At 64.2% G+C, this 26376-nt stretch overlaps 3 protein-coding genes across 5 annotated transcripts; all 3 read left to right on the top strand.

Moving 5' to 3' along the window:
• Positions 1–261: 261 nt before the first annotated feature.
• Positions 262–3556, top strand: LOC134152363 (serum amyloid P-component-like). The gene is made up of 4 exons (XM_062597634.1): positions 262–325; positions 1050–1140; positions 1363–1532; positions 1883–3556. The coding sequence occupies exons 1-4, from the start codon at positions 262–264 to the stop codon at positions 2479–2481; spliced, it is 924 nt and encodes a 307-aa protein (XP_062453618.1). The 3' UTR covers positions 2482–3556.
• A 2592-nt stretch (positions 3557–6148) lies between these two features.
• Positions 6149–7644, top strand: DUSP23 (dual specificity phosphatase 23). The gene is made up of 2 exons (XM_062597977.1): positions 6149–6562; positions 7203–7644. The coding sequence occupies exons 1-2, from the start codon at positions 6293–6295 to the stop codon at positions 7386–7388; spliced, it is 456 nt and encodes a 151-aa protein (XP_062453961.1). The 5' UTR covers positions 6149–6292; the 3' UTR covers positions 7389–7644.
• A 3103-nt stretch (positions 7645–10747) lies between these two features.
• IGSF9 (immunoglobulin superfamily member 9) lies at positions 10748–25924 on the top strand. 3 transcript variants are annotated; one of them, XM_062597639.1, is made up of 20 exons: positions 10748–11047; positions 11592–11783; positions 16682–16834; positions 17889–18040; positions 18523–18640; positions 18837–18978; positions 19262–19407; positions 19655–19797; positions 19876–20016; positions 20242–20358; positions 20749–20899; positions 21086–21209; positions 21320–21495; positions 21614–21864; positions 22101–22185; positions 22669–22839; positions 23096–23141; positions 23550–24956; positions 25363–25508; positions 25593–25924. In XM_062597639.1, exons 1-20 carry the CDS (start codon positions 10996–10998, stop codon positions 25796–25798), a joined length of 4119 nt encoding a protein of 1372 aa, XP_062453623.1. In that variant the 5' UTR covers positions 10748–10995; the 3' UTR covers positions 25799–25924. The 3 variants fall into 3 exon arrangements, with proteins under 3 accessions (XP_062453623.1, XP_062453621.1, XP_062453624.1); XM_062597637.1 differs by having other exon boundaries at positions 11589–11783; XM_062597640.1 differs by lacking the exon at positions 20242–20358 and having other exon boundaries at positions 11589–11783.
• The last annotated feature ends 452 nt before the right edge of the window (positions 25925–26376 follow it).

Raw genomic sequence — 26376 nt, 5'->3', positions numbered from 1 at the left:
GCCTGGTCTTGGACCATCTCCAAATTTCCCAAAAGCCCTGTGGCCTTCACATGGCAGCCAGTCACCCCGTGCACTCGGATGCGAAGGTTGCCAACGAACGTCACACCGTTGCGTAGCAATGCTGTCATCCTGGCACGCCCTCGCTGCCCATAACGCAGCTCAGCCTGGGAAGCGCGCAGCACAGTGGCTCTTCATTTCACCCTCACCCACGGAGCTGCAGGTGCTCAGGAGCAGCGGGGCACGTCGCTGCAGCCGAACACCATGGGGAAGTTGTGGCTTTGGCTCCTTGCTCTCACAGGACTCTTTGGCCCTTCTGCCGCACAAGGTAGGGCTGGAAGGGCTGCGCTAGGGGAACTCAGAGGGGAAGGTGGGGAAAGTCTGTGGGGGGTGCAGGAGGAAGCAACGGGTTCAGTGAGGGATGCAATGAGTGCAGTGATGCAGGAGGGTGCAAGGGGACACGCAGTGGCAGAGCAGTGGGGAGCAGCGCAGCGCACAGCTGCGTTGGGGGACACTGTGCATTGGGAAGCAGAGCGGATGCAGTTGGAGGTGCAAGGGGAAGGTGCAGTGCAGAGCAGTGGAGCACACTGAGCGCTGCAGTGAGGGGTGCAGTGAGTGCAGTGAAGGATGCAATGGGCACCTTGAGTGCACTGGTAGTGTGCAATGAGTGCAGTGGTGGTGCAGTGGCAGCCGGTGGAGCACAAGCGCGGCAGTGAGGGGTGCAGTGGGTGCATGGGGGATGTAAGGAAGAGATGCGGTGGCAGTGCAGTGAGAGCCCAGTGGGGCACACAGTGCACTGCAGCAAGGGCACATCGGGGCAGAGTGTGGACACCATGCTGGGCACTGTGCGGGGTGACGTTGGGGCGCAGCAGGATCTGCAGCGGGGAAACTGTGCTGGCTGCTGCAGCCCTGCCCATCGGGGCCCAGCAAGCACAGGCAGCGGCACCGAGCAAACCCTGGTGCAGTTGGGATCTACGGGTGGGGGCAATGGGCAGCAGCCCAGGGAGACCCCCCCCCATACCCAACCTAGACCTTCCCTCCCGGTGCTGCAGAAAAAGTGACTGCCACAATCCAGGCTCACCCACCAGCGCCTACCGAGTACCATCAGCTGATGTTGTCCTGTGAGGTCTCTGGGGACCCTGGGTAAGGCTCTCTCCACCCCTCCTGTCCCTCCAGCACCGTGCTGGCAGAAGGCCCAGCACAAGGCAAGCAGGCTCCAGCATCCCCATGGGCAGCGGGAGGGGAAGGGGCAAGGTTGGGGTCTGGAGGGCTCGCAGGAGTGCCATGCTGGCTGCACATCCCACACCCCATGACATGGCCACCCCCGGGTGCCCTCACCCCTGGGTAACCCCCTGCCTGGCTCAGTCCCCTGCAGTTCCTGTGGGAGAAGCAAGGAAGCCAGGTGCCCCTGCAGAAAGGCCCAGACAACATCCTCCTCATCCCTTCCTTCAACAAGACCCACTGCGGCACCTACATTTGCACTGCCACTGGCTCCGAAGGCAGCGTCGTGGCCACCTACAACCTGTGGATGAACGGTAGGGACAGCGTGATCCCCAATCATGGGGGCAGCTGGCAGATGAGGCTCTTCCTCTCCTTTCCCCAGCTTGGCCTCAGCACCGTGTGGCCTGCATCACCACCACACATGGTGGCCTTTGTCACTGCCGCCCCAGTGACCCACTCAGAAAACTCTGTGGGGAAGGTACCTCGCAGTCACACCCAGCCCCAGGTCTGGTGACGGCCTCCTTGACAGCGCGTTGCTTTGACTGCATTCCTGCTTCCCCCTGGAAAATTATCCCAGGTGGCGTGCCCCAGTTCGGAGGAGCTAGGAGACAGCCAGATGCCTTTGCCATGGCAGGAGCAGCCACTCTCTTCCCATTTCTTCCAGATCTCGTCAACAAAGTGTTTGTGTTTCCTCAAGAGACCAAGGGCTCCTATGTGCTGGTTAAGGCAAGACCGGACCAACCGCTGCAGAACTTCACCGTGTGCCTGAGGTCCTACACAGACCTCACTCGGCCCTACAGCCTCTTCTCCTATGCCACCAAGGCCCAGGACAACGACATTCTCCTCATCAAATCTAGGCCTGGGGAGTATTGGCTGTACGTGGGGGGCAAGTTTGTGTCCTTCCACGTCCCCATGGGGTCCCCAATGGGAAGCGAGCACATCTGCGCTAGTTGGGAGTCCACCACGGGCATCGTGAGCTTTTGGTTCAATGGGAAGCCCTGGCCCCGCAAGGGGATGCAGAAAGGCTATATTGTGAGCCACGAAGCGGTGATCGTGCTAGGGCAGGATCAGGACTCCTACGGGGGTGGGTTTGAAACCGGGCAGTCCTTTGTAGGGGAGATCTCAGACGTGTACATGTGGGATTTGGGACTCTCAGGCAGAGAGGTGAAATCGGCCATGTACAACTCGCCCATTCAAGCCCCCATCTTTGGCTGGAGAAACTTGCCCTACGAGATCAAGGGAGAGGTGTATCTGAAGCCCTGACACAGCCCGGAGCCGTACAGAGGGCACAGGGCTGTTTGTCACTTCTACGCTCTTGCTGATAGGGTTTGGCAACCTTTAGGGAAGCTGTGATTGCCATGCAACCATGCTGATGTCCCCCCTTCCCCATCCACAGTTCGTAAGCCCCCCTCAGCCACATGGTGTGAAATCAACAAAGAAATGGGTTTGGAAAGCATCAGTGGTCTTTGCTGGCCAAAATTTATCCTGTCGAAGCTCAGTGTGGCACCTGGAAATCTGTGAGCAAGGAGATCTTCTGCTTAACCAGAACATCAGGGAGAAACCCAGGGTGTCACCTCTGCCCAGGGCTGGGTTACAGTGTCTGTAACTGGGACCCTCTGTCCCTGCACAGCACACACAAGATTTGACCTGTGCATGAGCAAATAAATCACGGGCACCTGGATGGCGTAAGTCAAACCAAATCATTCCCGTGTTCATGCTTGGAGCCACTCCAGCAGAGCCAAGGGCGCTCAGCCAGGGTAAATCCCCACTGCTTCCTCCTATTGCTCCTCTGTCCTTCCCAGAGTGATCAGCACAGTGGGTGCCAGAGCTGCCAACCTCTCCACCACCCCATGGCAATCTTCATACTCCAAGGTCAGCCCTTCTCAGGCTAACTACAGCACCTCTCCCGGCACAGCAGGCAGGAGAAACAGCTGATCTGACATTACCACCTGGGAGCAGATGGTGGCAAACTGGGACACACACAAGGTTTCTGGGAGGCCATGGCAAAATCTGCCCATCACAGGGTCAAGCAGGGCCAGATTGGGGCTTCCCAAACCACTCATCCCTACCAAAGATGTCACACATGCAGCACAACCTCTATCATGTTCCACCTTGTCCCCCACCCAACACCTGGCTACCATTGAAGGAGCCCCCATTGGCATCCTCCTTACATCCAGGGGCAATCACCAGCTCCATCTAACCCATGGAGCCCCTGGCAGCTCCTTTCTTGGGCATGGGCTCTCTCATCCAGCAAGCCCCCTAACACACAGGTGGGTTCCCAAATAACAGCTGCTGTCCACCCACACACACCTCATACCCTGTGGGGCTCTGCCCCAAGAAGTCACATTGGCCTGGTCAACAGAAGAAGCTGTAGGGCCATTTGAGGTCCATGTGGGATCTCCAGGACCAGCGAAGCCCTGCAGCAGCCATTCCAGCTTTACACCTAGCCCCACAGAGGCCTCATCCACGTCTGGATGAGACGAGGGCTGATGCTTCAGCACGCACCTGCAACAGGAACCGAAGGGCTCCAGGGTGGTGGGGGACCTGCTTGCTGCCTCCATGGTCACACGTATCCGGGCAGCGTGGCATTCACCCCACTCATCTCATACACGGTGGGGAGGACAAGCATCTCCAACCCAGCAGCACTTTCTCATCGCCCGCTCCAAGCTCAGGTGGGCAGGGAGCAGAGGGTTGGGCACCCTGGAGCAGCGCCAGCCTGCTCTGGCCCCTGTGTGCCCTGGCCCTGGGCTTCCCCCGTGATATTTCTCCCTCTTCCTTTTTGCCTTTTTTTTAAATAACCCTCACCGTGCGCACAACTGCCACATCCGGGAGCTTCGGCGGTCGGAAAACCCGTCCAACGCCCAGGCTGTGCCAAGTCACCCAAGTCACCCAGCTCTGTGCAGGTGCACCCAGCTCCTTGCCCGCTTCAGCCCCTGCCAGAGCCCATAAACCTCCTCCTGCCACCACCTGTGTGTTCTTTAAATACCATTTAAATACCATTTTCTTCCTCATAGCAAAGCCTCGAGCAGCTTTAATACCCACTTTAGTAGCCATCAGGAAAAAAAAAAAAGAAAGAAAAAGTATCTTGTTACTCTTCTGGAATGAAATTTTCTTCATCTGGAGAAGAAAAGAGATGATGATTTAATCGCAGTCATTGCTAACAAAAAGCATCATTCAGGTCACACGCTGCGAAAACGGTCGTTTTATTACAGGCCAGCCAGCACAGCAGCCTCTCGGTGCTATAAAATGACGCTGCAAACCTGTCCCCGGGGAACGCCGGGGCCTCCTTCCCGCCAGCCGGGGCGCGCGGGAGAATTCCTGCCTTCCAGTGTCATCGTCCCGCGCCGGGAACGTGCCAGCTCGGCCCGGCAGCGGCCGCGCCAGCCCGCTCGAGCCCGTGCCCCGGCTCGGGGACGCGAGGCCACCGCCATCATCCGTCACGTGCCGGCCAAAGTCCCCGGGTGCCAGGCGGGCTCTGTCCCTGCAGCGTCCCAGCTTTGCGGGTGCTGCCCGGGGCAAGGAGAGTCTGGGAAACCTGCTGTCCCCCCCCCACCACCACCACCACATACCCTGTCCTCAGATCGTGTAGTGCCTGGGACAAATTCGACCGTCAGATAATTAAACGGAGCTCGGTTTTCCCTTGGGAAACGGCTCGTCGGAAAACCAGTAGTGGTCGGCAGCGGAGAAGGAAGGGGTGCCGGGGTCGAGCGTGGCAGGGGAACACTGTCCCCTCCCGCATCTTGAGGACTTGCCCCTGCACCCAGTTCACGGCCTGGACCCCTTTGCCCTGGACTTTGGCCCAGGCAGGCGGCTGGGTGCAGCCAGAGGGACCCCGGGCATGCAGGGGTGCAGCCGGGCACCCACGGGCACGGAGGGGCCAAGCATCAGGTGCTGGTGCAAAGACAGGGTTTAGTGCTCGTGCAGCCCCACGTCCTGACCTAGTGCTCGGGGGGGGGCAGTTTGTGCCCCGGTGCCCAGGGGGCTCAGTCCCCAGCGCAGTCCCCAGATCCCGGTGCCCGGGCTGTGTGTGGAGGGGGGGAATCAGCCCCAGTGCAATCCCTGTGTCCCAGTGCCCAGGGTGGGGGCTCAGCCCCCGCACAGTCCCTGGGTCCTGGGGGGGCTCAGCCTCAGTACAGTCCAGTCCCCGGGTCCCGATGCCCCGGGGGGGCCTCAGCTCCAACGCGATCCCAGAGCCTAGGTCGGGGGCTCAGCACCGGCGCAGTCCCCAGGTCCCGGTGGCGGGGGGGGGGGGGGGGGGGCTCAGTCACCGCACAGTCCCCAAGTGCCGTGGGGGGGGCTCAGCCCCGGTGCAATCTCTGGGTCCCGGTGGCCGGGTTGGGGCTCAGCACCGGCGCAGTCCCCGGATCCCAGTGCCCGGAGTGGGGGGGAGGGGGCGGGGGCTCAGCCCGAGTGCAATCCCCGGTGCCCGGGGCGTTCAGCGCCGGTGCAATCCCCGCGTCCGGGTGCCCGGGGTGGGGCTCAGCCCCGGCGCAGTCCCGGTGTCCGGTGCCCGGGAGGGGGGCGGTGCTCAGCCCCGGTGCAATTCCGGGTCCCGGTGGGGAGGACTCGGTCCCGGTGCAGTCCCCGGTGCCCGGTGGGGGGGGGCTCGGTCCCGGTGCAGTCCCCGGTGCCCGGGGGGGGGGGGGGGGGGGGCCGCAGCGCCGCAGCCCCGCCGCCGCCGCCACCGGCCCTGGCAGACGCTCCCTGCGCGCCGCCGCCGCCCGGCCGCTCTTTGCAGACGCTCCCCGGCAGCGCCCGGCCGCGGCGGGGCCTGCGGCAGCGGCGCCGGCACCGGGGCCAGAACCGGGGCCAGAACCGGGGCAGGCGCCGCTGGGGACCCGAGGTGGCAGCTCGCGGGTGGAGGGGGCTGCAGCGAGGGCGATCCCGCCGCGGCACCGGTTCGGTTCGGCTGGGGGGGGGGGCATCGGGGCAGCCCCACTTTGGGGTCCCCCACGGTCCGGGGGTGGGGTGAGGGAGTCCCGGAGGGGGAGGAAGGGCGGTCTCGGCCTGGGATCAAGCCTGTGTTTCACACCCCCGGGGCCGCCACGGTGCAGCCTCGCCGCTAGGCCCACCCATGGGCACCGCCCAGCCCCCCAACTTCTCGTGGGTGGCACGAGGGTGCCTGGCCGGGTTGGCCATGCCGCGTGAACCGGGCCACTACCAGTTCCTGCTGGGCCAGGGCGTGCGGCACCTGGTGTCCTTGACGGAGCGGGCGCCCCCGCACCACGGCTCCTGCCCCGAGCTGCAGCTCCACCGGCTGCGCGTGCCCGACTTCAGCCCCCCGACGCATGAGCAGATCCAGAGCTTCCTGCGCCTTGTGGAGGAGGCCAACAGCAAGGGGGAGGTAAGGCCAAGGAGGGCAACGGCAAGGCGGGGAGGGTAACGCTGACGGGGGGGGGTGCAGGGAGGCATGCCAACGTGGGAGGACGCCAACGGGAATAACACCAAGGAGGGGTAACGCCAATGGGAATAACGCCAAGATGGGGTGACACCAATGGGAATAACGCCAAGGAGGCGTAGCATCAACAGGAGTAACGCCAAGGTGGGGTAACACCAACGGGAATAACGCCAAGGAGGAGTAATGCCAATGAGGGGGACACCAAGAGGAATAACACCAAGGAGGGGTAATGCCAACGGGAGGAACATCAACAGGAATAACTCCCAAGGAGGGGTAGCATCAACGGGAATAACGCCAACGGGGGGTAACGCCAATGGGAATAACGCCAATGGGGGGTAATGCTGATAAGAACAGCTCCATTGGTGGGGTGACAGCTATGGGGTGACGCCAAAGGGGGAGCACCAAGAAGGAGGTGATTCTGGGTGGTAGCACCCAGGGGAGGTAACACCAAAGGGGTGACTCCAGAGGTTAGCACCAAGGGCAGGGGACGCTGTGGGCTAACGCTAAGGCGGAGGAGCACGGGTGAGGCCGCGAGGTGCTCCCGCTGGGCGCCGAGCCCACGCCGGCTGACGGCACCCTTCGCCAGGCCGTGGCGGTGCACTGCTTGCTGGGAAACGGCCGCACGGGCACCATGCTGGCCTGCTACCTCGTGAAGACCCGGAAGATGAGTGGTATCGAGGCCATCCAAGAGATCCGGCGGCTCCGGCCCGGCGCTATTGAGACGTACGAGCAGGAGAAAGCCGTGATCCAGTTCTACCAGCGCACTAAGTAGGTCTGGCCCCATCGATGCGTCTCCCACCACCGGGCCGCTTCACGCTGGACATAGCCAGCCAGAGGGACGCTGTCGGTGGGATATGTCCTGCTGCGGGGCTGGCATGGACGGAGCCTGTGCTGGGTGGAGATGGTCGTGATGGAAATGAGTGGAGATGGTCGCTCTGTCAGGCCGGAAAACGTAGAGGATGCTGTTTCCAGGTTGGAGGAGCTGGTGTCTGTTCTGTCCATCATTAAAGGACTCTCCTGTGCTCAGGTCTGTGCTTGAGGAAACAGCTACTATGCGCTCACAGCTCCCACCAGCTCCGTGCCACCTCGGTCCACCAGCCACGCAGAGCATCGGCAACGATGGCTCCAAAGGAAAAGCCCGGAGAGGCCCCCAGATTCCCCAGCCCAGGGGACCGTGCACCCACTGGCAATGGGAGAGCCCAAGCGGGCTGATTGCTGCTTCACCAGGTAGCGCCGCTCTTCTCGGCCACCGTCCCAGCCAGCTGGGAGCATCTCCTGCAGCATTTGGGACCAGCTCCAAGGTGGTCCTTGCCTCCTGCATTATCCCTGGGGATGGGCAAGGCAGCAGCCCTTTGCCTCCAAGCATCACTGCTTGGCACCCAAAAGTCACCCAAGTCCCAGGGGCTTGCCAGGACTACGGGGCTGCCTCAAGGTGCACCAAAGCAGTGTTGGCCAAGAGGCACCCGTAGGTCTTGGAGAGCAGCAGCCTTCACTCATACCTCTCACCTTGGTCCGCAGCTGCATGCTGGGGTGTGCACAGCTCCTATAGGTGCCAGCCGTTGGGCTTTTTCCCAGCTCGATCCCTACAGGACTCAGAAGCGGCTCTGCTTTGGGCAGTGGAAACCAAGGCTGGTCGCGCGCCAAAGCGTTGACGTCGGGCTCCATTTAGGTGCCGAAGACAGCAGCTACGTCAGAGAGCACGCAAGGGCCGACCCGTTGCCGAGATGTCAGATTCGAGGGACTTTGATGCTTAAAAGGAAGCTTAGCTGGAATTTAGGCATCTCTGTCCAAAAGTCCAATCCTGAAAATCTCTTCTCAGCTGCTCCTAACCTTGGTGGCATTTAAATCCTAAGTGCAACAAGTGTCACCGTCCCCATTCCCGGGCGCACAGCACATGGCCGGAAGCACCCGGCGCGAGCACGGCGTCTGCCACCCCGGCCGCCCTGAGCTGGCAGAGCTGCCGCCTCGTGCCGGGCAGCTCCGGCGGCTTCCAAACTATTGGTCGGAAAAATCCCCAAAATGTTTTGTTTTCCCCTCAGAAAAAAAAGCGCCAAGGTACCACCGACAAAATGACCATGCCCTCCTCAAAACCAGGCCCTGGGGTGCCCCGGGGTGGCTGCAGTGTCCGGGAGCTGTCCCATCTCCTCCATCGGAGCATCCTCGCGCGCATGGGGCCGGGAGCCGCCGGGGCGGCTGCGGGAGCGAGGGCGTCGGGTGGCTGCGTGTCCCGGGAGGCCCTGCGGCACTCCGCGCTCGGGGCTGGGCGCCCGGCGCGCCGGCGGGGTGCCCGTCCCGCAGGCACGGCGCGCGGGGCAGCAGCTCCAGACGGAGGGCGCTGGAGCCGGAGGGGAACCCGCTGTTTTCAGGGTGCACGCGGGGTCCCAACGCCCTTTTATTCGGCAGGGGGTGGGGACGTGACCGCAGCGCAGCCTCCGAGGCTGCTGGCGTGCGCCTGCCCTGCGGGCCGGGGCGCGAGCGGCTCGGGGGGGGGGCTCCCGGCCCCGGGGGGAGCCGGGGACAGGGCAGGGCCGGGCCAGGCACCGTGCATCGGCAGCGCCTAAGCCCGAGGGAGCCGGACTCACATGGGCCCGTGAGATGCCGGAAAGCAGCTTAACCGCAGTATTATTCACTCTTAACTCCTCTTACTTTAGCTCTGTCCTTAATAGTCACCCAGGCTCAGAGGGCCGGGCCGGGCCGATGGAGGGGGGCATCGCCGACCCCTCCAAACCCCAGCGAAAGGACGGCCGGCACGCGGGGATGCGCCGACGCAGCCGCTTCCCAGCACCCGGCACCTGTCGGCTGCGCCGTGCCTCGGCCGGGGCCTGGCGCCGGGGCCGCCGCTCAGGGCGTTGGGCCTCGAGGCCGGGCGCCACTGCGCCGCGCCGGCAGCGGACGTCCTCTCCCGCGTCGTCCCTCTGCGCCAGGAGCCCCGGAGGAGCCGCAGAGCCCCCTCCCCCCAATCCCCCCCAGCTTGGCGGGCGGCCCAGCCGCGGCTCAGCCCCGGGCGGGCTGGGGACACGGCAGCGGTGGCCGTCCCCTCCCAGGGGATGCGTTTAGGAAGGGGATTAGCGAGACGATGGCTGGGGTGGGGTGGCTGGGAGCCCCAGGACGACGGCACGGCTCAGCCCCGGGGTGGGCGCCACGTGGCGACGGCTGCTCCCGGCCCACGTGTGTCCCATGCCCGTGTGTCCCACACCCATGTCGCACATCAGAGTGGCTGCAGGTTTGTCACAAACCTGTGTCCCACGCTCGTGTTCCTCACCCCCGTGCCCTCTCCTGTGTCCCTCACCCATGTCCCGCATTCCTGTCCCTCGCCCGCGTCCCTCACCCGAGTCCAGCATGCATGTCCCACGTCCCCTCAGCCATATCCTGCACCCATGTCGCTGCGTTCTCCATCTGTGCCCCTCACCCGCGTCCCACACTGGTGTCCCCTCAGCTGTGTCCCGTCCTCCATGTCTCACACCAGTGTCCCCTCTCCCATCTCCTCACACTCATGTCCCCTCGTGCTCGTATCCCTCACCCATGCCCCCGCGTTCTCCATCTGTGCCCCTCACCTGTGTCCCACACTAGTGTCCCCTCACCTGTGTCCCACACTAGTGGCCCCTCACCCATGTCCCACGCTGGTGTCCCCTCAGCCATGTCCCTACACTCGTGTCCCCACCTCCATGTCCCACACCAGTGTCCCCTCGCCTGTCTCCTCACACTCGCATCCCTACACTCGTGTCCCCTCACATTCGCGTCCCCCACCTGCACCCCTCACCCAAGCGCCCCCCCCATGTCCCACACGCGTGTCCCCGCCCCCACGTCCCCCCGACCACTCCCGCCAGAACTACATCTCCCAGCAGCCCTCGCGACTCCCTTCCCCCCCCCCCCCAACCACCACCCCGCTCTGCCACTGGCCGGTTCCCGCGGCGCGCGGAGACGCGCCTCTCGATTGGCTGTCGCCGTGGCAACGGCCGGCGCGGGGGCCGGCGGGAGGGGACGGGCGGCTCTTGGCGGGGGAGGGGGGCGCCGCGGCGGGGGCGGGGCCCGGCGGGGCGGGGGCGGGGGCGGGGCCCGGCGCGGCCCCTCCCCGGCGCCGTTGGTTGTTTGCGGCCGCCCCGCGGCCGCGGCAGCGGCTGGGTCGGAGCGCGGAGCGGAGCGGTCGGAGCTTTCCGGTGCGCGGCCGTTTGCTGCGGGGCGGGAGGAGCCCGGCATGAGGAGCGGGGGGCCGCGGAGCCGCCAGCCCGCCCCACCGGGGCCGCGGAGCCGGGGGGAACCCGCCGCCGGCGGCGCCTCGCCGCCGTCCCGCCGCCGCTGACACCCGCCCACCGGGGCCACCGCGCCGACAGCGGCCCCGCGCTGCCGCCTCCCCGGGCTCCGGCGGCGGCGCCTGGGCTATGCGGTGGCGGCTATGGCTTGTCCTCCTCTGCCTGCTCGCCGGTGCCGAGGGTAGGGGCCGCGGCGGGTCCCTTTCCCCCCCACACCCCCCGGTGCTCCGGTTGGAAGGGCCGGGAGATGCCGAGCGCATCCCCTCTGCCCCCCCAGCTCGCCCGCTGCCCCTTCCCCGGTAGTCCCCGCGTTCGCCCTCCACGAGGTGGGGGGGGGGGACCTGCGAGAAGCCAGAGCCCCCCGGGGTGGTGGGGGAGGTCGCTGAGTGAGGGGTTGGCGTGTCCCCCCCCCCATCATCACCGAGCTCCTCAGAGGGTCCCTGGGGGTGAGGCTCGCTCGTGCTGCCCCACTGGTAGACGGAGGTGGGGGGCGAGGGCTGGGGGCGAAGCTGTATTTGCGGGCGCAACAGGCTTGGAGGCCGGGCAGCGTGGCGGCACACCTCGCCTCCGCCGGCCAGCACGCGCCTGCTGCTGCGGCCGTGCCGGATCCTGCCCGTTCCCTCTCCCACGGGAAGAGGGAGCGTTGTCCGAATCACAGCTCGGCAGTCCCGCTTCCAAGCGCTTAACCCCCCCCCCCTTTTGTGTGTGTGCGTTGGCCCCAGCAGGTAACGGCCAGAGCGAGTCTCAGGCTGTGGTCGCGCGGGTCGGAGAGAGCACGGTCCTGGGCTGCGACCTCCTGGACGCTCGGGAGGCCCGTCCCCCTCTCTACGTGATCGAGTGGGTCCGCTTCGGGTTCGTCCTGCCCATCTTCATCAAGTTCGGGCTCTACTCGCCGCGCGTGGACCCGGAGTACATCGGTGAGTCCCGCAGCCGGCCGGGCGTCCCACGCTCGGGGTGTTGTGGCCCCAGCTGTGGGTCTGGGTGCTGGAGAGACCCCGCTGACCCAGGCTTTGGGGGGCTGGGGGTTACCCGGAGCCTGATGTGAGCCCAGGCAAGGCCGGCTGTGGCGTACGATGGGAACGCGATCTGCTTGCTTGCCTCCCCACTCTCCTTGGCTGGGCCCCAGCCAAGGGCCGCCGCTGTCAGAGCACATTAATCACGCTCCCGAGGTGGTGGGGAGGCACAGCAAACGCCGCGGGGCTCTCCCTCGGGCCTGGAGCAGCGAGAGGGCCGTGGGGAGGGCACCCCGGCAGGGCCGAGTCCCCGTCTGCCCTCCCCAACCTGACGCCAGCCGCTTGACGGATGGCAGAAGGAGGTTTGCGACCCGCTAGCGGTGGACGAGCGGCCCGCGGAGGAGCCGGAGGTCCTCGGCTCAGCAGTAGGTGGTTGCCCCACCAGAGCCATGGGGTGGGAGAAGGCTTCCTAGCACACATCGGTGGTGCCTGCTCACAGCTTGTCAACGTGGCCTTCCCCCAGCAGCACCCACTTGGGAAGCGGCACAGCCAAGAGGCCGACTGCTTGCGTGTAGGAGCTCCTGGGCGCCGAGAGGCGCAGGTCTGCTGTGCTCGGGAGCAAGGGTTGTGCCTCTGTCCTAGCGTGCGCGCCGCAAAATCGCTTATCAGGGAAGCCAGCGGCAGGTCCGGATCTGTTGTGACCTGCGGGCAGCACGAAACATCATCCTCTTTTCATCGCCAATCCCCCGCTCCCCACGCTGGGAGCAGGAGGGTGGCAGAGGGCAGTCCAGAGCCCGCTGCTCGGTGTTGGGTGCTGCCTGCAGGCTCCAGGCTGGATGTTCCTTGGGGTCGAAGGCAGGATTGATGCTGCTTCCGGGTCTTTGTTTGCTCTAATCCCCCGTGGGCTGCTTCCCTGGGGGGAGCTTTCTCCTGGCCTCGCTGGGCAGGGGACCTCCAGCGAGGCCTGCAGGTTTCCAAGGTGGGTGGCACAACCCTGGGCACTGCCCGATGGCACCTTGGGGCCCATCGCAATGGTGCTGTATTGTAGCACTGTTCTCCGGGCTCTCTTGGGGGTCCAAAAAGAGCCAGGTGCTACTGCCAGGCTGCACCCCGTCCTGTGCGATCCCACAAGCCGGCCCTGCTCGTGTCTTTGCTGTGGGCACCGGCACAGGTGAAATCCTTCCAGGGACATCGCGGTGAGCTCCAGAGGCTGCCCAGGATGGTGGTGGGAACGTGGCTGTTGCAGGAGCCAGTGTCTCGCTCAGCCGCAGGCTAGCGGTGGGCTGTGCCAGGGCGTTTGAGCAGAGCTGGTGAGAGCAGGGAGCCCTGAAGTTAGGCTTTGCCTTCGGCACCCAGCTCTTTGCCGGGCTTTGGGCACCCCAGCCGCTGCCTCACCATCGCTTCGGCCCGTGCGGGTCGCTTGAAGGTTGAGCTTGGGGAGGGGATTTCAGTGAAGCTGCTAATTGGCGGTACTGGACTGGCTGGGATTTGGAGCAAAGCTGTGCTGGGGAAGGGCTGTGGCGTGGGAGGGGGATATTCTCCTATTTATGGGACGTTTTAGAGTAAAGCAGTGGCAGACCTTGAGGGATCCCTGCGAACGCGGAGGCGACGACGGCAACAAGCCCTTCCCGTAATTAAGGGAAAGGCTTGGCGTTCCCCCGGCGGAGGAGGGGAAGGGCTGGCAGCCGGCTGCCCTTTCAGCCCGAGCCTGGCGCCCTGAAAGCCCGCGGCAGCAACGCGCCAAAATCCTCCCATGGGAACGGCAGGGAGGGGCGGAGGTGGCTGGTTTGTGCCTAGGTCAGAGCTCTCGGGCTCTAGTCACAGGATCCCATTTCCGCCAGCGAAACTGCTTAAAAAAAAAAAAAAAAAAAATGTGCCCACGTGTTGGCGTTCGGACTGAGCCCGCTCCTGGCTGGATGCGGGCGCAGGAAGGAGCCGACCTCGGGGTTGATCCTTCGCTCCTCTTGCTGCCGGCCTGGCCTGGCTTGGCTTGGCTTGGCCTGGCTTGGCCTGTACCTGCGGGCGTGGGGACAACTTGCACTGCCAGCCGCGGTGGCCTCCACCCCTCCCCGCTCGGCAGAGCCAGCGGTGACGGTGACGACAAACCCTCCGGCACCTGCTTTGCTGGGAGGCCCGCGCTGGGCTGCTGCCCTACGCTGCCTCCATCCCGCTCCTGTTACCTGAGCCCTGGGGCTTCGCAGGGCCCCTCGGGGAGTTCAAATTACCCCCGGGGGAAGGCGGCAGAAGGGACCTGCCTGCACTCTCGACCCCCCTTTCCCCACCTCCTGGTGCTCCGGCACCCATCCCGGTTGTCACCCAAGGAGGGGGGGAGGTATGGGAGCAGGTTTGGGTGCTCCCGTTGCTCGAGGGCCAGCACAGGGACCTGCTGGGGGAAAGGGGGAGGGGGGAAATCTCGCCCGCCGGCCTGCTCGGCTGTATCGAGGGCGAGGTGGGTGGGCGAGGGGGGCCGGTGGCTGTCACCATGGCAGCAGGCTGCTTATTTTCGATCCCCTGTGGCGCCCCGGGGAACGGGAGGGGTGGGCAGAAGCTCATAGCTGCCAAGGGCAGCTCCTCCTTCCAGCCCTTCCCAGGTGGAACAGCTCAAATATCACCCGAGAGGATGCAGGGAGCTCCACCACCACCACCTTGCCGCCAGCTCCCATCATGGGGCAGTTTGGGGCATCCCGGGGTAGGATGCAAGTGAGGTGGGATGCATCTGTCTCCGTGCAAGCTCCTGGGTTGCTCTCCTGCAGCACTTGGGGCTGTCTCTCCCTCACTCTGGTGGCCGCTGTCCCCCGTGGTGTCACGGCTCACCCATGGTGTCATGGACCGCCATCCCGGTGCAGGGCAGGCAGCCGGTGGTCCTTGGCTTGGCCGCTGCTTGCTCCGGGGTACCCCAGCCCCTACCCCTCATGGCGCTGAGCGCCCGGCAGCCGCCAACGGCTGGGGCTCCAGCCCCCTTTGTGTCCCTTTGAATGGTGGTTGCCAGGCACTGGGAGATGCTGGTCGCGGAGGGCAAAGGCGGTTTTGTTATCAGGCTGGGTGGTGAATGAGGAGGAGGGGGCTGGGGCCAGCACAGGGGATTAGAGGGAAGCTGGGGGTGTATCCCCAGGGCACTCTGATCTTTTCCAATAGGACCTTTGTTCAGGAGCCCGCTGCTGCTCCCGGCTGGCTCCTGGAGCTGCAAGCTGGCAGCTGCTGGCCGGGAAGCGGCGCTCCCCGGGCTCTGGGAGCCTTGCTGCGCTCCCTGAAGCTGCCGTAGCTTCGCCGGGGTCTCAGCCGTGGGAACAAGCTGATGAAGGGCTTCTTGTCCCGAGGGTGTTTTGCCTTTGCTCCCATCTCTGCTCCTGCAACCCTTCCCCGGGCTCCTGCGGTATTCGGGACCTGTTGCACGTCCATAGCTAAGCAAAGCCTCATGCCAGGTCGTCCTTGGGCTGGCGTCACGGTCCTGCGTGGCATTACTGCACGGCTGCTCCCCTCAGCTCGGCTCCCTGCCGCGGCCACGCGCCCGCCCTCGGCTGCCTGCGCGGCTCTGCCTCGGCTTGCGAGGGCTGCCGCGCCGAGGCAGCGGCGTGGAATCGCCCGCGTGTGGGTTGGGTCTGAGGGGGAAAGGCGCTTGCACGCGTCCGCGCTCATTTGGCTTGGAGGGTTTCCGAAGGCCGCATCCATCCCGGGGAGGTGTCTTGGATAGAGCCGATAGGTTCTTGCAGCAAAACTGACTTTGCTGGAAATACTTCGTGAAGGTGCTGATTTAGGGCAGCTCCGAAGCGTGTCGAGAGCCGTTTGCACGGTGTTGCTGTCCCAGCTGCGCGCACTTGAGCGAGCGAGCCAGGCCTGGATCTCGCAGCGGTGCTGCCGGACCAGCCACTTGGAGCGCGGGGCGACGGTGCGCAAGGGGCTGAGCCCACGTCTCCGGTCAGCAGGAGCTTTCCGGAGCGTGGGTGCACACAGCGACGTTCGGGGGGTGCGTACTTGTGCTCAGGGTGCTGGGGCGGTGGCGGGTGCTGTCTGCGCACCCCAGCCCGGGTGCTGAGCCAATTGCCTGCTGTGCTTCTGAGCCGATTATGGCTCTGATAATAGCCCAGGGGATTAGAGGGCTGCGTTCACTGTTGCTTTAGGTCCTTATCCTCCTCCTCATCAAAGAGGCCGTGTGGTGCGGGGCCGCTCTGAGCCCCGCAACCCGGGAGAGCCCCGTGCCAGCCCCGCCGCGGGTCGTGCCGCGAGTCCTCGCCCGGCTGGTGATGGGTTTGGGCTAGCTGGACTGCGCGCTGCAGGGCAAGGGAAAGGTGCGGGGGTGCCTTGCTTACCCGGAGCTTAGCAGGGCTCCCAAGGGTGAGACAGCTGGGAGGGCTCCCGAGGGGAAAGGGCAGCCGAGGGGACAATCCCTGAAAGCCCCCAGCTTGCTGGGAAGCAATGGGGAAGGGTACGGGGAGGGATTTTGCAGGCAGGCTGGTAGCTCGAGGGGCTTTTGGGTCCCCGTGGGTGCAGGGAGAGATGCTTAGGGCATGGGAACCACCTTGCCAGGAGTCTAGGGGGTCCCTGCTGAGGCCGCTCCGCACGGGAGCGGGTGGCAGAGCTGATCTCTGCTTCCTCCAGCTCGTTTTCCCAACAGCAGCAAGCCACGTAACGCTAAACGGTGCCATGCCCCGGCACGGCAGCGGGAGCTGCCAGTCCCAGCAGGTCGAGGCGGAAGCAGCCCGAGCACATCCCAGCTGCCCGGGGCGCTGCCGAGTGGGATGCTCGGCCCAGCTCCCCGGGGAAGCTGCCGAGCCCACCGTGGGGGCTGGCTCAGCGCTGCGTGGGTGGGCGCTCCGCGGACGCTGCCGTGCCCCGAGCTGCGGCAGACGCCTCTCGCTCGGCAGGTCGCGTGCGGATCGAGGAAGGCGCTTCGCTGCGCATCGACCTCCTGCGCGCCGAGGATCAAGGCTGGTACGAGTGCCGCGTGCTCTTCCTGGACCGGCACAGCACCGACGACGACTTCCGGAACGGCACCTGGATCCACCTCACTGTCAACGGTACGGCCAGGGCGATGCTCAGCACATGCAAGCTCCTGCAGCGGTTGGCATGGAAGTTTTAACAGCTCCTCGCTCAGCAGCAGGCACTTTTATGAACTTCAGGAATGGCCTTCAGGGTTTGTGGCTGCCTTTATGTCCGTGTTTAATATGGTGCAACCAGAGCTTAGGATCCTGGAGGCAGATTCGGGTTGCCTCGGGTCTACCCTGTTCAGGCATGGCCTTGGGACCATGACTGAGGGCTAGCAGCTGATTGGGTTAGCGTAGTGTAGAAAGGTAACAGGGCTCAGGCAGAGCCAAAACTGCTCCTGAAATCTCCAAGCACTGGGCTGGGCTCTTGGCTGTGCCTGAGTGAGCCCAGGCTGTTGCCTGCTCTGCCTGCCCAAGCCAGCTCTGCCTCTTGCTGCAGATTACTCTTGTATCTGCTCTTTTGGGGGCCTTCCGTCCAAGTCCCGGCTCCAGGATGGGTTACTGGGCATCTCCTGTGCTCCGGGAAGACCCAACCTGCTTATAGAGAAGGCCAGAGCCAGGCAGAGCCTCTTGACTATCAAGTGGCCTGCTTGCCGGCCATGGGGCTGTTCCTAGTCCTTTCTCAGTTTCTCAGCTTAGCCTGTTGGATAGTCAGGATGGACCTCACAGAGCAGATGCTGCTTCTCTGACGCCCTGAACAAGGGAGACCCTGTCCTGTGCTCTCCTGTGCGCTGTGCCAGGAGAGACCTTCCCCGAGCTCATGCAGCCACCTTGCGCCTGTGCTTGTTCCATGTCACTTTGTTGCCCCATTTTGAGGATGACAGTGAGGATGAGGGGGACAACCGTGAGGAGTTTGTTTTCCTGAAGGGCAGGAAAAGCAGCTACTGCAACAGCAGAGCTGAGATCCGTGTCAGCCACTAATTTGTTTCCCAGAGATGTGGATCCTGCCCCAGATCTGGGCCTTCAGAGATCACTGCTCTGCCTTGTACCATCAAAGATCATGCGTGGCCAAATTCACTTGTCTTCTAAGATCAGTCAAGCCATGTCAGCAATCCAGGACTGAGACTTTGGGTTTGTGTCTTTGCAGCACCCCCGACCTTCCTGGAGACTCCCCCTGCATTTGTGGAGGTGCGAGACCGGGACACGCTGCGCCTTACCTGCACGGCTGTTGGCAACCCCCAGCCCATTGTCACCTGGAAGAGGAGTGACCTGGCTGTGCAGAGCGGGGACACAGTGCAGGTGAGGAAGGCAGGTTCTTGGTAGCCTCATGCCAAGGGGCATGGAGCTGTGACCATCAGGTGTCCGTCCACATCTCAGCAAAGGTCTTGTAGGGCATACAGAGCAATGAGCCTCTGCTTGGCTGGAGAGCATGAGCCTGGCCTCACCAAGGTGGCAACCGGCTCCTGCCACTGGCCCTGCCCACAATGCCATACTTTTGAGGGTGTCCTATCCCTTGGTGGCCATGCTATGACTCCCAAGGGTCCACAGGGAAGGTCCAGCCAGCCAGGAAGACGCTGCACCACTGGACTGTTCCCCAGGGAAGAGCCTTTGAACCTGATGCAGATGAAGGTCTTGGGAACTCACTGCAAGAAGGGGAAGACTGTGGTGCTGCAGTGGAGCTCTTCCTGCAGCCCAGCAGCTCGCAGAGCTGGGCGAGCGGCGCTTGCCCCTCTCTCGTCACCACAGTGGTGCTGACGAGGCTGTGCTCGGTGCCGTTGCAGGTGAGGAACGGGACGTTGAGCATTGCTGTCGTGGAGCAAGCCAGTGCCGGCACGTACACCTGCCATGCTTCCAGCAAGGAGGGCACCATCACCCACACCACCCGTGTGCTCGTGCACGGTAAGAGCGGGTGCTGTCTGAGCCCTGACAAGCTGGGCCACCCTGTTGGGTGCTGTACACCCTGCTGCCCCAGGGCACAGAGGGAGGTGCATCGTGGGGGTTGGGTTTGGGAGGAGCACAAGCAGACCAGCTTTTGGAGCAGTTTGGGCTGTCCCTTGTCCCCAGTCCTCACTGTCCTCTCTGTGCCATGCTACAGGGCCACCCATCATCGTGGTACCACCTCAGAATATCACCGTCAACATCTCCCAGGACGCCTTCCTGGCATGCCAGGCTGAGGCCTATCCCGGCAACCTCACCTACACCTGGTTACAGGGCAGCAGCAACGTCTTCCATCTCAGGTACGGCAGGAATGGGACCCACCACATTCTGGCGAGCAGGATGGCAGGAGGGGGCTGTCACTGGGTGATCATGGGCTCCTGCTGGCTATCCCATGTGGCTGGCAGTGCTGAGGCGCAGCAGGAGATGCTGTGGCCCCACAAAGCCTGGATCTAGGCACCCCTGCACGCTCCGGGCAGGCAATAAGCTGCTTGGGTTTTTAAGTAGGAAGGTTCTCTCACCACGGGCCGGTGGGGATAGTCACAGCTGCGCTGCTCACTTTCTTTCCTTGTCCTTTCTTTGTAGCCACCTCCAGGCTCGAGTCCGTGTCCTGGTGGATGGGAGTCTCTTACTCCAAAGAACAACCCCAGACGACGCTGGCAAATACACCTGCATCCCTAGCAATGGGCTGTGGAAGCCACCTTCTGCCTCAGCCTTCGTCACAGTGCTGTGTAAGAGGCTCTGCGACCCCCTTGCAGCCCTGCTGCCCCTTGGGAGCCCACAGCACACTGTGACCAGCTCCTCTCACAAAAATGCTCCTCCAGGTTCAGCAGAGCAGGGACCCCTCCAGGTGCCCATGGGCCAGACCAACAGGTCTTGCAGGCCCTGGTATGAAGGGGGTTCTCCTTCAGCTGCCGTGGGGACTGTGAGTGTCCTGCAATCCTCACGCAGGCCTTGGTGCCCTGTTTGTCCTCCCAGATCCGGCGGAGGTGACCACCATGCTCCCAGAGACCTACCTGCCCAAGGGGATGCAGGGTGTGATCCGGTGCCCCACTAGGGCCAACCCCCCTCTGCTCTCTGTCAGCTGGACTAGAGATGGGCGCCCGCTGGAGCTGGAGAAGGTACTGCTGCTTGCGCCCTCCCCTGTTTTCCCACCGCCCCCAGCCCCTTGTCCTGACCCCAGCATCCCCCTCTCCTAGTTTCCTGGCTGGTCTGTGAGATCTGATGGCTCCATCATCATTGCAACGGGGAACGATGACGCGCTGGGACTGTACACCTGTACCCCATACAACAGCTACGGTACAGCCGGCGAGTCTCGGCCCACGCGTGTGCTGCTCAAGGTGAGGTGGGGCTGGTGGATGATGCTGCCTGAGCCCGTTGTCCCATCTGCTCCCACCCTGCTGGGCCAAGCACCCATTTGGCATGGGCACTGCCATGCCACCGTTGCAACAACCCAACTATGCAGCGATACAGACGTGCCGCGGTGCCCTTCGGCCTGCCCTGCCATGGGTCTGCCCCCGTCCATCCTGCCACCAAGTCCACCACCGTGCTTGACTGTATTCCAGGACCCTCCTGCCTTCACGGTGCACCCCAAGGAGGAATATTTCCAGGAGGTGGGCAGGGAGCTGGTGATCCCCTGCATGGCCCACGGGGATCCTCCACCCACTATCACGTGGGTGAAGGTAAGAGCCACAGGTCTGGGGTACCAGCTGAGCCCGCCTAGGAGGCTGATGCTACTCCTGCCCTCTAGGACATCGGGCCTCTTGTCCCAGGGCAGTCTCCACATCCTTGTCCCCACGGCCGCTGTGCAGGGTCACATCTCTCTTGAGAACCTGCTTCCTGCTGAAGAGGCCCAGGGCCCATTGCTAACGCTGTCCTCAGTTCTCTAAGAAACAAGGGCAAAATCCTACCCCTTCTTTGGCCTCTGTTTCCACACTGGCCCCAGGGCTGTGGATCTAAAGCATGTCAGGTCCCGTTTGCGTCAGCATGGGCAGGGTCGCTGCAGAGCAGCCAGCCTGCAGCTGGGTGCAGTCAGTCACCTGCTGTCAGCATGTCCGTGCCTTGCTGTGCAGCTGGGCAGCACGGGGAAGAACGGCGCCCAGGTGGATGCGAACAGCAGCCTCGTCTTTCGCCCGCTCGTCAAGGAACAGCACGGGGTCTGGGAGTGCACAGCCAGCAACCAGGTGGCCCACATCAGCACCACCACCTCTGTCCACGTGCTGGGTGAGTCACTCGTTCCTGGCAGGCAAGCTTGGTCGATGGGTGCTGAGGTACCCTAAGGATAGAGAGGGCAGCTGTGGGGTAAGCAACCCCGGTCTCACTGCGCTGGAAGGGGATGGAAATGTCCCCATGCATCTGTTGTCCGAGCTGCCCTTGTCTGATGTGTCTTCTCTCTGCTTTCTCCGCCAGGTACCAGTCCTCATGCCGTCACTAATGTCTCTGTGCTCCCACTCCTGCTGGCAGCCAACATCTCCTGGGAGCCAGGATTTGATGGAGGCTATTTCCAGAGGTTCAGCGTCTGGTACACGCCGCTGTGAGTCCCACAGGGGTGGGGGTGTGGTATGCCTGCACCCCATCCATCCCACCTGGCAGCAGAGCATCCTGTCCCTCAGCTCTGGGCTCACAGGTCCCACATCTCTTCAGGGTGAAGCATCTGCCTCGGGCCCATCATGACTGGGTGTCACTATCGGTGCCAGTAGGAGCTCAACACCTCTTGGTGGAGAATCTCCAGCCAGACATGAGCTACCAGTTCAGCGTCCTGGCCCAGAACAAGCTGGGCAGTGGCCCCTTCAGCCAGATTGTCACCTCCGTGCCCAGGGGTAAGAGTGGGCCATGGTGCTGCCCCCAGCATCCTTCAGTTCCTCACAGCCCTGTTTCTGCCCTGTTCTCCCCTTGCTACCACATCCACTCCCACATCAATGTCCCCTTTCTCCTCAGGCTTCCCACTGACCACGGTGCCTCCAGAGCTGCCTGCCATGACCATGCGAATCTTCCTGTCCCCACCGCAGGCTCTAACCGCCAACGAGACTGCGCGTGGGGTCCTGCTGCAGTGGGAGCCTCCGGGTCAGTTCTCGGTGGCGCTGAGCGGCTACGCACTGGAGCTGCGGCAGGACAAGGGTGGCTGGGAGGTGCTGGACCGCTCCATCCCCAGCACGAAGACCCAGGTCTTGGTGCCAGGACTCATCAAGGTGCAGTTGTCGAGGGGAAACCTCAGTGTGCACCCCCGCAACAGAGCAGCCCTGCGCGAGTGCAGGGATGCAACAGGGAGGGGGCTGGCCCCTGGCAGGGGTCAGTGTTGCTGCTGCCCAGTGCTGGGAGAAGCTGAGGACCCTGATGATGCAGCAGGGCTGCTCAACTCTATAGCCTGGTGGGCTGAGGTTTGTCTGGTCGCTGTGCCAAGGCTGACGGCTCTCTACTCCCCCAGGACGCCTTCTATGAGTTTCGACTGGTGGCCTTTGCGGGCAGCTACATCAGCGATCCCAGCAACACGGTGAATGTCTCCACAGCAGGTGAGGCCTCAGCTGTGACCTACTTGCTCTTCCTGACCTGGAGACAGAAACCAAGGGACTAGGTGTCTGGTGTATCCTAGGATCTTCCCAAATAGAAACTCCTTACTGTTCCCACCCTGAGTGTCCCTACTGCTAGACCAGGGAATGCAGCCCATAGAGTGGCCCTGGAGTAGGACCATCAAGGCTAGCTCTGTGAGAACATTCATCTCCATGAGTGGAACTTGCATGATACTGGTGTGATGGACTAGATACCAAGAGAGCTTTGTCCAGAGCATCCCTGCTCCCACTGCCTGGCACGGTGGGTGTTGTGGGTCCACCTGAAGGTGACCTGCCCCAGGGGGCAGAGAAGGGCAAGCAAGCCAAAGTTCTACTATTTCTCTCTGCAGTGCCGGTGGTGTGGCCGCTGTACAGCCAGCGTGCCCACTGCACCAAGATGCTCTGCAGGTAACCAAACGTCTAACGGTGTCTCCTGTCCTCACCCAGGCATGGAGGTGTATCCGTCTCGCACCCAGCTCCCGGAGCTCCTGCCACAGCCAGTGCTCGCTGGGGTCATTGGTGGGATCTGCTTCCTCAGCGTGGCTGTGATCTTCAGCACCGTGGCAGCCTGCATCATGAACCGCCGGCGTGCCACGCGCATTCAGAAGCGAAGGCAAGGTAGGACCCAACTGGGCGGGTGCAGATGTCTGGATCCCAAGGCTTTCAGAGAGCTCGGACTGGTGTGCCCAGGGAGACAGGACCTGGTTGGTTGGCTGGGTTGGTGTTCAAGGAGGGGATAAGACCAGCCCAGGCTCTGGCAGGGCTTTGGAGATTCGCAAAGAGGGGTAGTAGGGTGGAGTGGGTGCCGCTGTCACCTCATCGTCACTTTGAGTTGCTCGCCATGTGATCCCCTTGTGTTCTCATGACCTTCCAGATCCACCACTCGTCTTCTCCCCCAGCAAGAAGCTTCCACCTCCACAGTAAGTCACGCCATGCCATGCTCCCTCTCCGTCTCACTCCCTTGCTGTCTCACTGCACTCCTCATTCTCTCGCTGCTGGCTCAGGGCAGGTGTGGGACAGGCTGGGCGGGCTTGCCGCTGCTGTCTCCGGTGGAAGAGTTGGTTGTTGAGGAGTCTTTGGGAGAGGGGTGCTGGGTCAGGATGCGGATAGGGCTCCCTTGCGGTGCTCTGCTCGCCCTAGCTGAGTATTTTGGCTGAAGAAAGGATCAGAAGCTGGAGAGGAGCCGGCCTCTAGACCCCGTGGCAGCACTGCAGGGTCATGATACCTGTCAAGAGATGCCTGATGCAAGCTGTCCCGTAACAGGGTGCAGCCAGAGAAGTCCAGGAGCCAGGATAAGGATGCTCGAGTGACTCCTCTTTTTTTTCCAGCAATTCTCATGGCTCTGGTAGCCCAGACAGTACCATGAAGTTGAAGCTGCCGGCATCTCCCTACCAGAGCCTGCGCCGGACGCTGCTGTGGGGCGAGAAGGCAGGCACCAGCCTGGGCCTCAGCATCGCTGGGGCCAGCTCCAGGTACGCAGTGTACGAGAGCCACGTTGGGGAGCACGTGCCCCTGGAGCGGATCTGCCGGGGCCCTGACGGGCGCTTCGTGGTGGAAACGGACAGGCAGTCAGAGGAGGGCAGCTTCGAGGCACTGCCCTACACCGAGACGGAGCTGTACCCTCAGCGGGACCCCTTGCCCGCGCCTCCCTTGGCGCAGCAGCCCGAGCCCTACCTGCAGGTCCATCTGGAGGAGAAAGAGCCTATCTGGAAGAAGGGGGTCTCGCTGCGACCCCGGGCCACGGGGCAAGCTCGCCAGGGAGCCAGGGCCTCCAGCTACCGCCAGGGCCGCTACTTTGGCTACGGCAGCAGCAGCAGCCCCATGGACGACGGCACAGCCTTGTGCATCATCAACGTGAGCCCCGTGGCCTCCGCCGCGACCCTGCCTTACAGTGCCGTTGAGGAGCTGCGAGACAGCACGGGCAGCGCCGAGCCCGGCGAGAGCACGGCCAGCGCGCTGTGGGACTCGTTGCCCCTCCAGGGTTCCCCTTTGCCCCGGCTCGCTCCTCCGGACAGCTCCAGCATCCGGAGCAGCCGGCAAAAAGGTGACTCTCCAGTGCAGAGCGGGATCCTCCAGTACCTGAGCCTGCCCTTCTTCAAGGAGATGTGCGTCGACGGCGACTGGCCGCCCCAGGAGGAGCCGAGCAAGCCAAGCCAGCCCCTCTGCAAGCCAGAGCCTCCAGGTAGCCTGGAGGCCACCGTGCTGGAGACCGCAGGCTCCCCAGAGAGCACGGAGCGGACAGTCCGTCCGGACTACATGGACACATGTGCCAACGCCACGTCACCTCCAGCCATGGCTTTCCTCAAACCCCCCAAGCAGCAAGTGGGCCCTGCAAAGGCCTCGCTGCCCGGCACTGCCGCTTGGAGCAGCTCGCCAAGCCCCCTCCTGGCCCCCGAGCCAGTCTGTCGGACCCAGGCGGCCAGCGGTAGGACTGAGGCCGTGCCCTCGGCCGTCCCCGCAGAGCCCAGCTGGGCTCTGGGCCTGCTGGGGCAGCCCGAGACGCGCAGGCAGCAGGAGCCCTCCGCACTGGAGAAGCTGCCGCGGGGCAGTTTAACCAGCCAGAGCAGCGGCCGGGGCAGCGCCTCCTTCCTGCGCCCTCCTTCCCTGGCACCGTCCCTCGGGGGCAACTTCCTCGGCACCCCGCTTGGGGAAGGGAGCAGCTGGCAAAGCGGAGGCCCTGTGGCGGAGGAGGACAGGCTGCGGAAGGATCCAGCCCTGGCCAGCGCAGGCAAGAGGTGAGCTGCAGACAGGATGGCGAGGGGCAAGCGAGGCACGTGCTTGGGTATCTCTCGGCCTCTTCTTCGCCACGTTGCTCGGCCGGGATGCCCCAGCACATGGCACGGAGCCGCCCGGCCGCATGGCAACCCGGAGCGGGCATCTCACGGGACCCACAGCAGAAACCACTCGTGAGCCCAAAGCCACCGAAGGAGCCCCAGAGGTGTCCAGCCTCAGGCTGGCCCTTGGAGGGGGTCACGGTGAGCCATGGGGACCAGGGTGGCTGGGGCCAGCCCATCACGCCCACCTCCTGCTTCCCATGTGGCCCCACGCTGTGCCCCATCGCTCACTCTGGCACCTCTCCGGCGAGGGTGGCAGGGGTGCGGGCACAGGCCCCGCTGCTGATGGCACCCCGGCGTCCCACAGGAGGAACACGTCCGTGGACGAGAACTACGAGTGGGACTCGGAGTTCGCGCTGGAGTCGGACATCCTCGACGCTCTGCAGCTGTACCGCAGCGGGGACCCCGCGCGACCCGTCTCCACCATCGCCGTGCGTGACCTGGAGAAGCAGAGTGAGTGGCCGGGCCCCAGCGCCACCCCGTGCCACCCCTCGGCCTGGAGACAACCGGCCCTTACCTCTCTCCCTCTCTCCGCAGAGCCCCGAGGGCCGGGCGCCTCGCCGGTGAACTCCAAGTCCGCAGAGGCGCTGGAGGCGGCGGGCGGCCCGGAGGCCCGCTGCACGGCGCTGCGCGAGGAGTTCCTGGCTTACCGGCGCCGCAGGGAGGCGGCGCAGCAGCGGCGGCAGCGGCTTGCCGCCCGCGCCGCCTACGCCGAGCGCTTTGAGCTGGCCACGCTGCTCTAGGGCCCCCCAGTGCCTGCCCCATAGTGCCCCCCCCCCCGACTTGGCCAGGGGGCCAGAAGAGACCTGCGGGGTTGGCGGTGGGGGGGAGGGGAGGAGGAAGGTTGCCATGAGCAGAATAAAGAGACGTGAGAGCAGCGTGGCTCCGTGCACCTTGCGCCAGCAGGCGCTGGCCCTGCACCCTCCCCCCATGCTCCTTGCACCCGTGGGTGCTGCTGTCATCTCCATTGTCCCCACCACCACCACCGTTGCAGCCTGGAGCTCCCTGCGCATCCTTCCTCCCCACCCCATGGTCCCTTCCATGATGTTTGGGTCATCCCTCACCCACCCACCCTCCTCCCGGTGCTCTCACCAGGGTCCCCCCACCACCACCCCTGCTCCCCGTGGTCCCCATAGCCCCCCCCCCCCCAACATCCCTGTCCCCCATCCTCCTGGTGTCCCTCATCGTCCCCCTGCTCCTCACAGGCCCCCCCCCCCAGTCCCAGTGTCCCCTGTGCTCCCCACATTTCCCCCGGGTCCTGGTGTCCCCCCATCCTCCCAGTGCCGCCCCCTCCCCCGAGGCCCCGGTCGGGGCTGGGCGC

This window comes from Rhea pennata, chromosome 31, assembly GCF_028389875.1.
Source record: "Rhea pennata isolate bPtePen1 chromosome 31, bPtePen1.pri, whole genome shotgun sequence".
NCBI lineage: Eukaryota > Metazoa > Chordata > Aves > Rheiformes > Rheidae > Rhea > Rhea pennata.
Note: the sequence above shows the minus strand (reverse complement) of the source record. Positions and strands in the feature narration are given on the sequence as shown.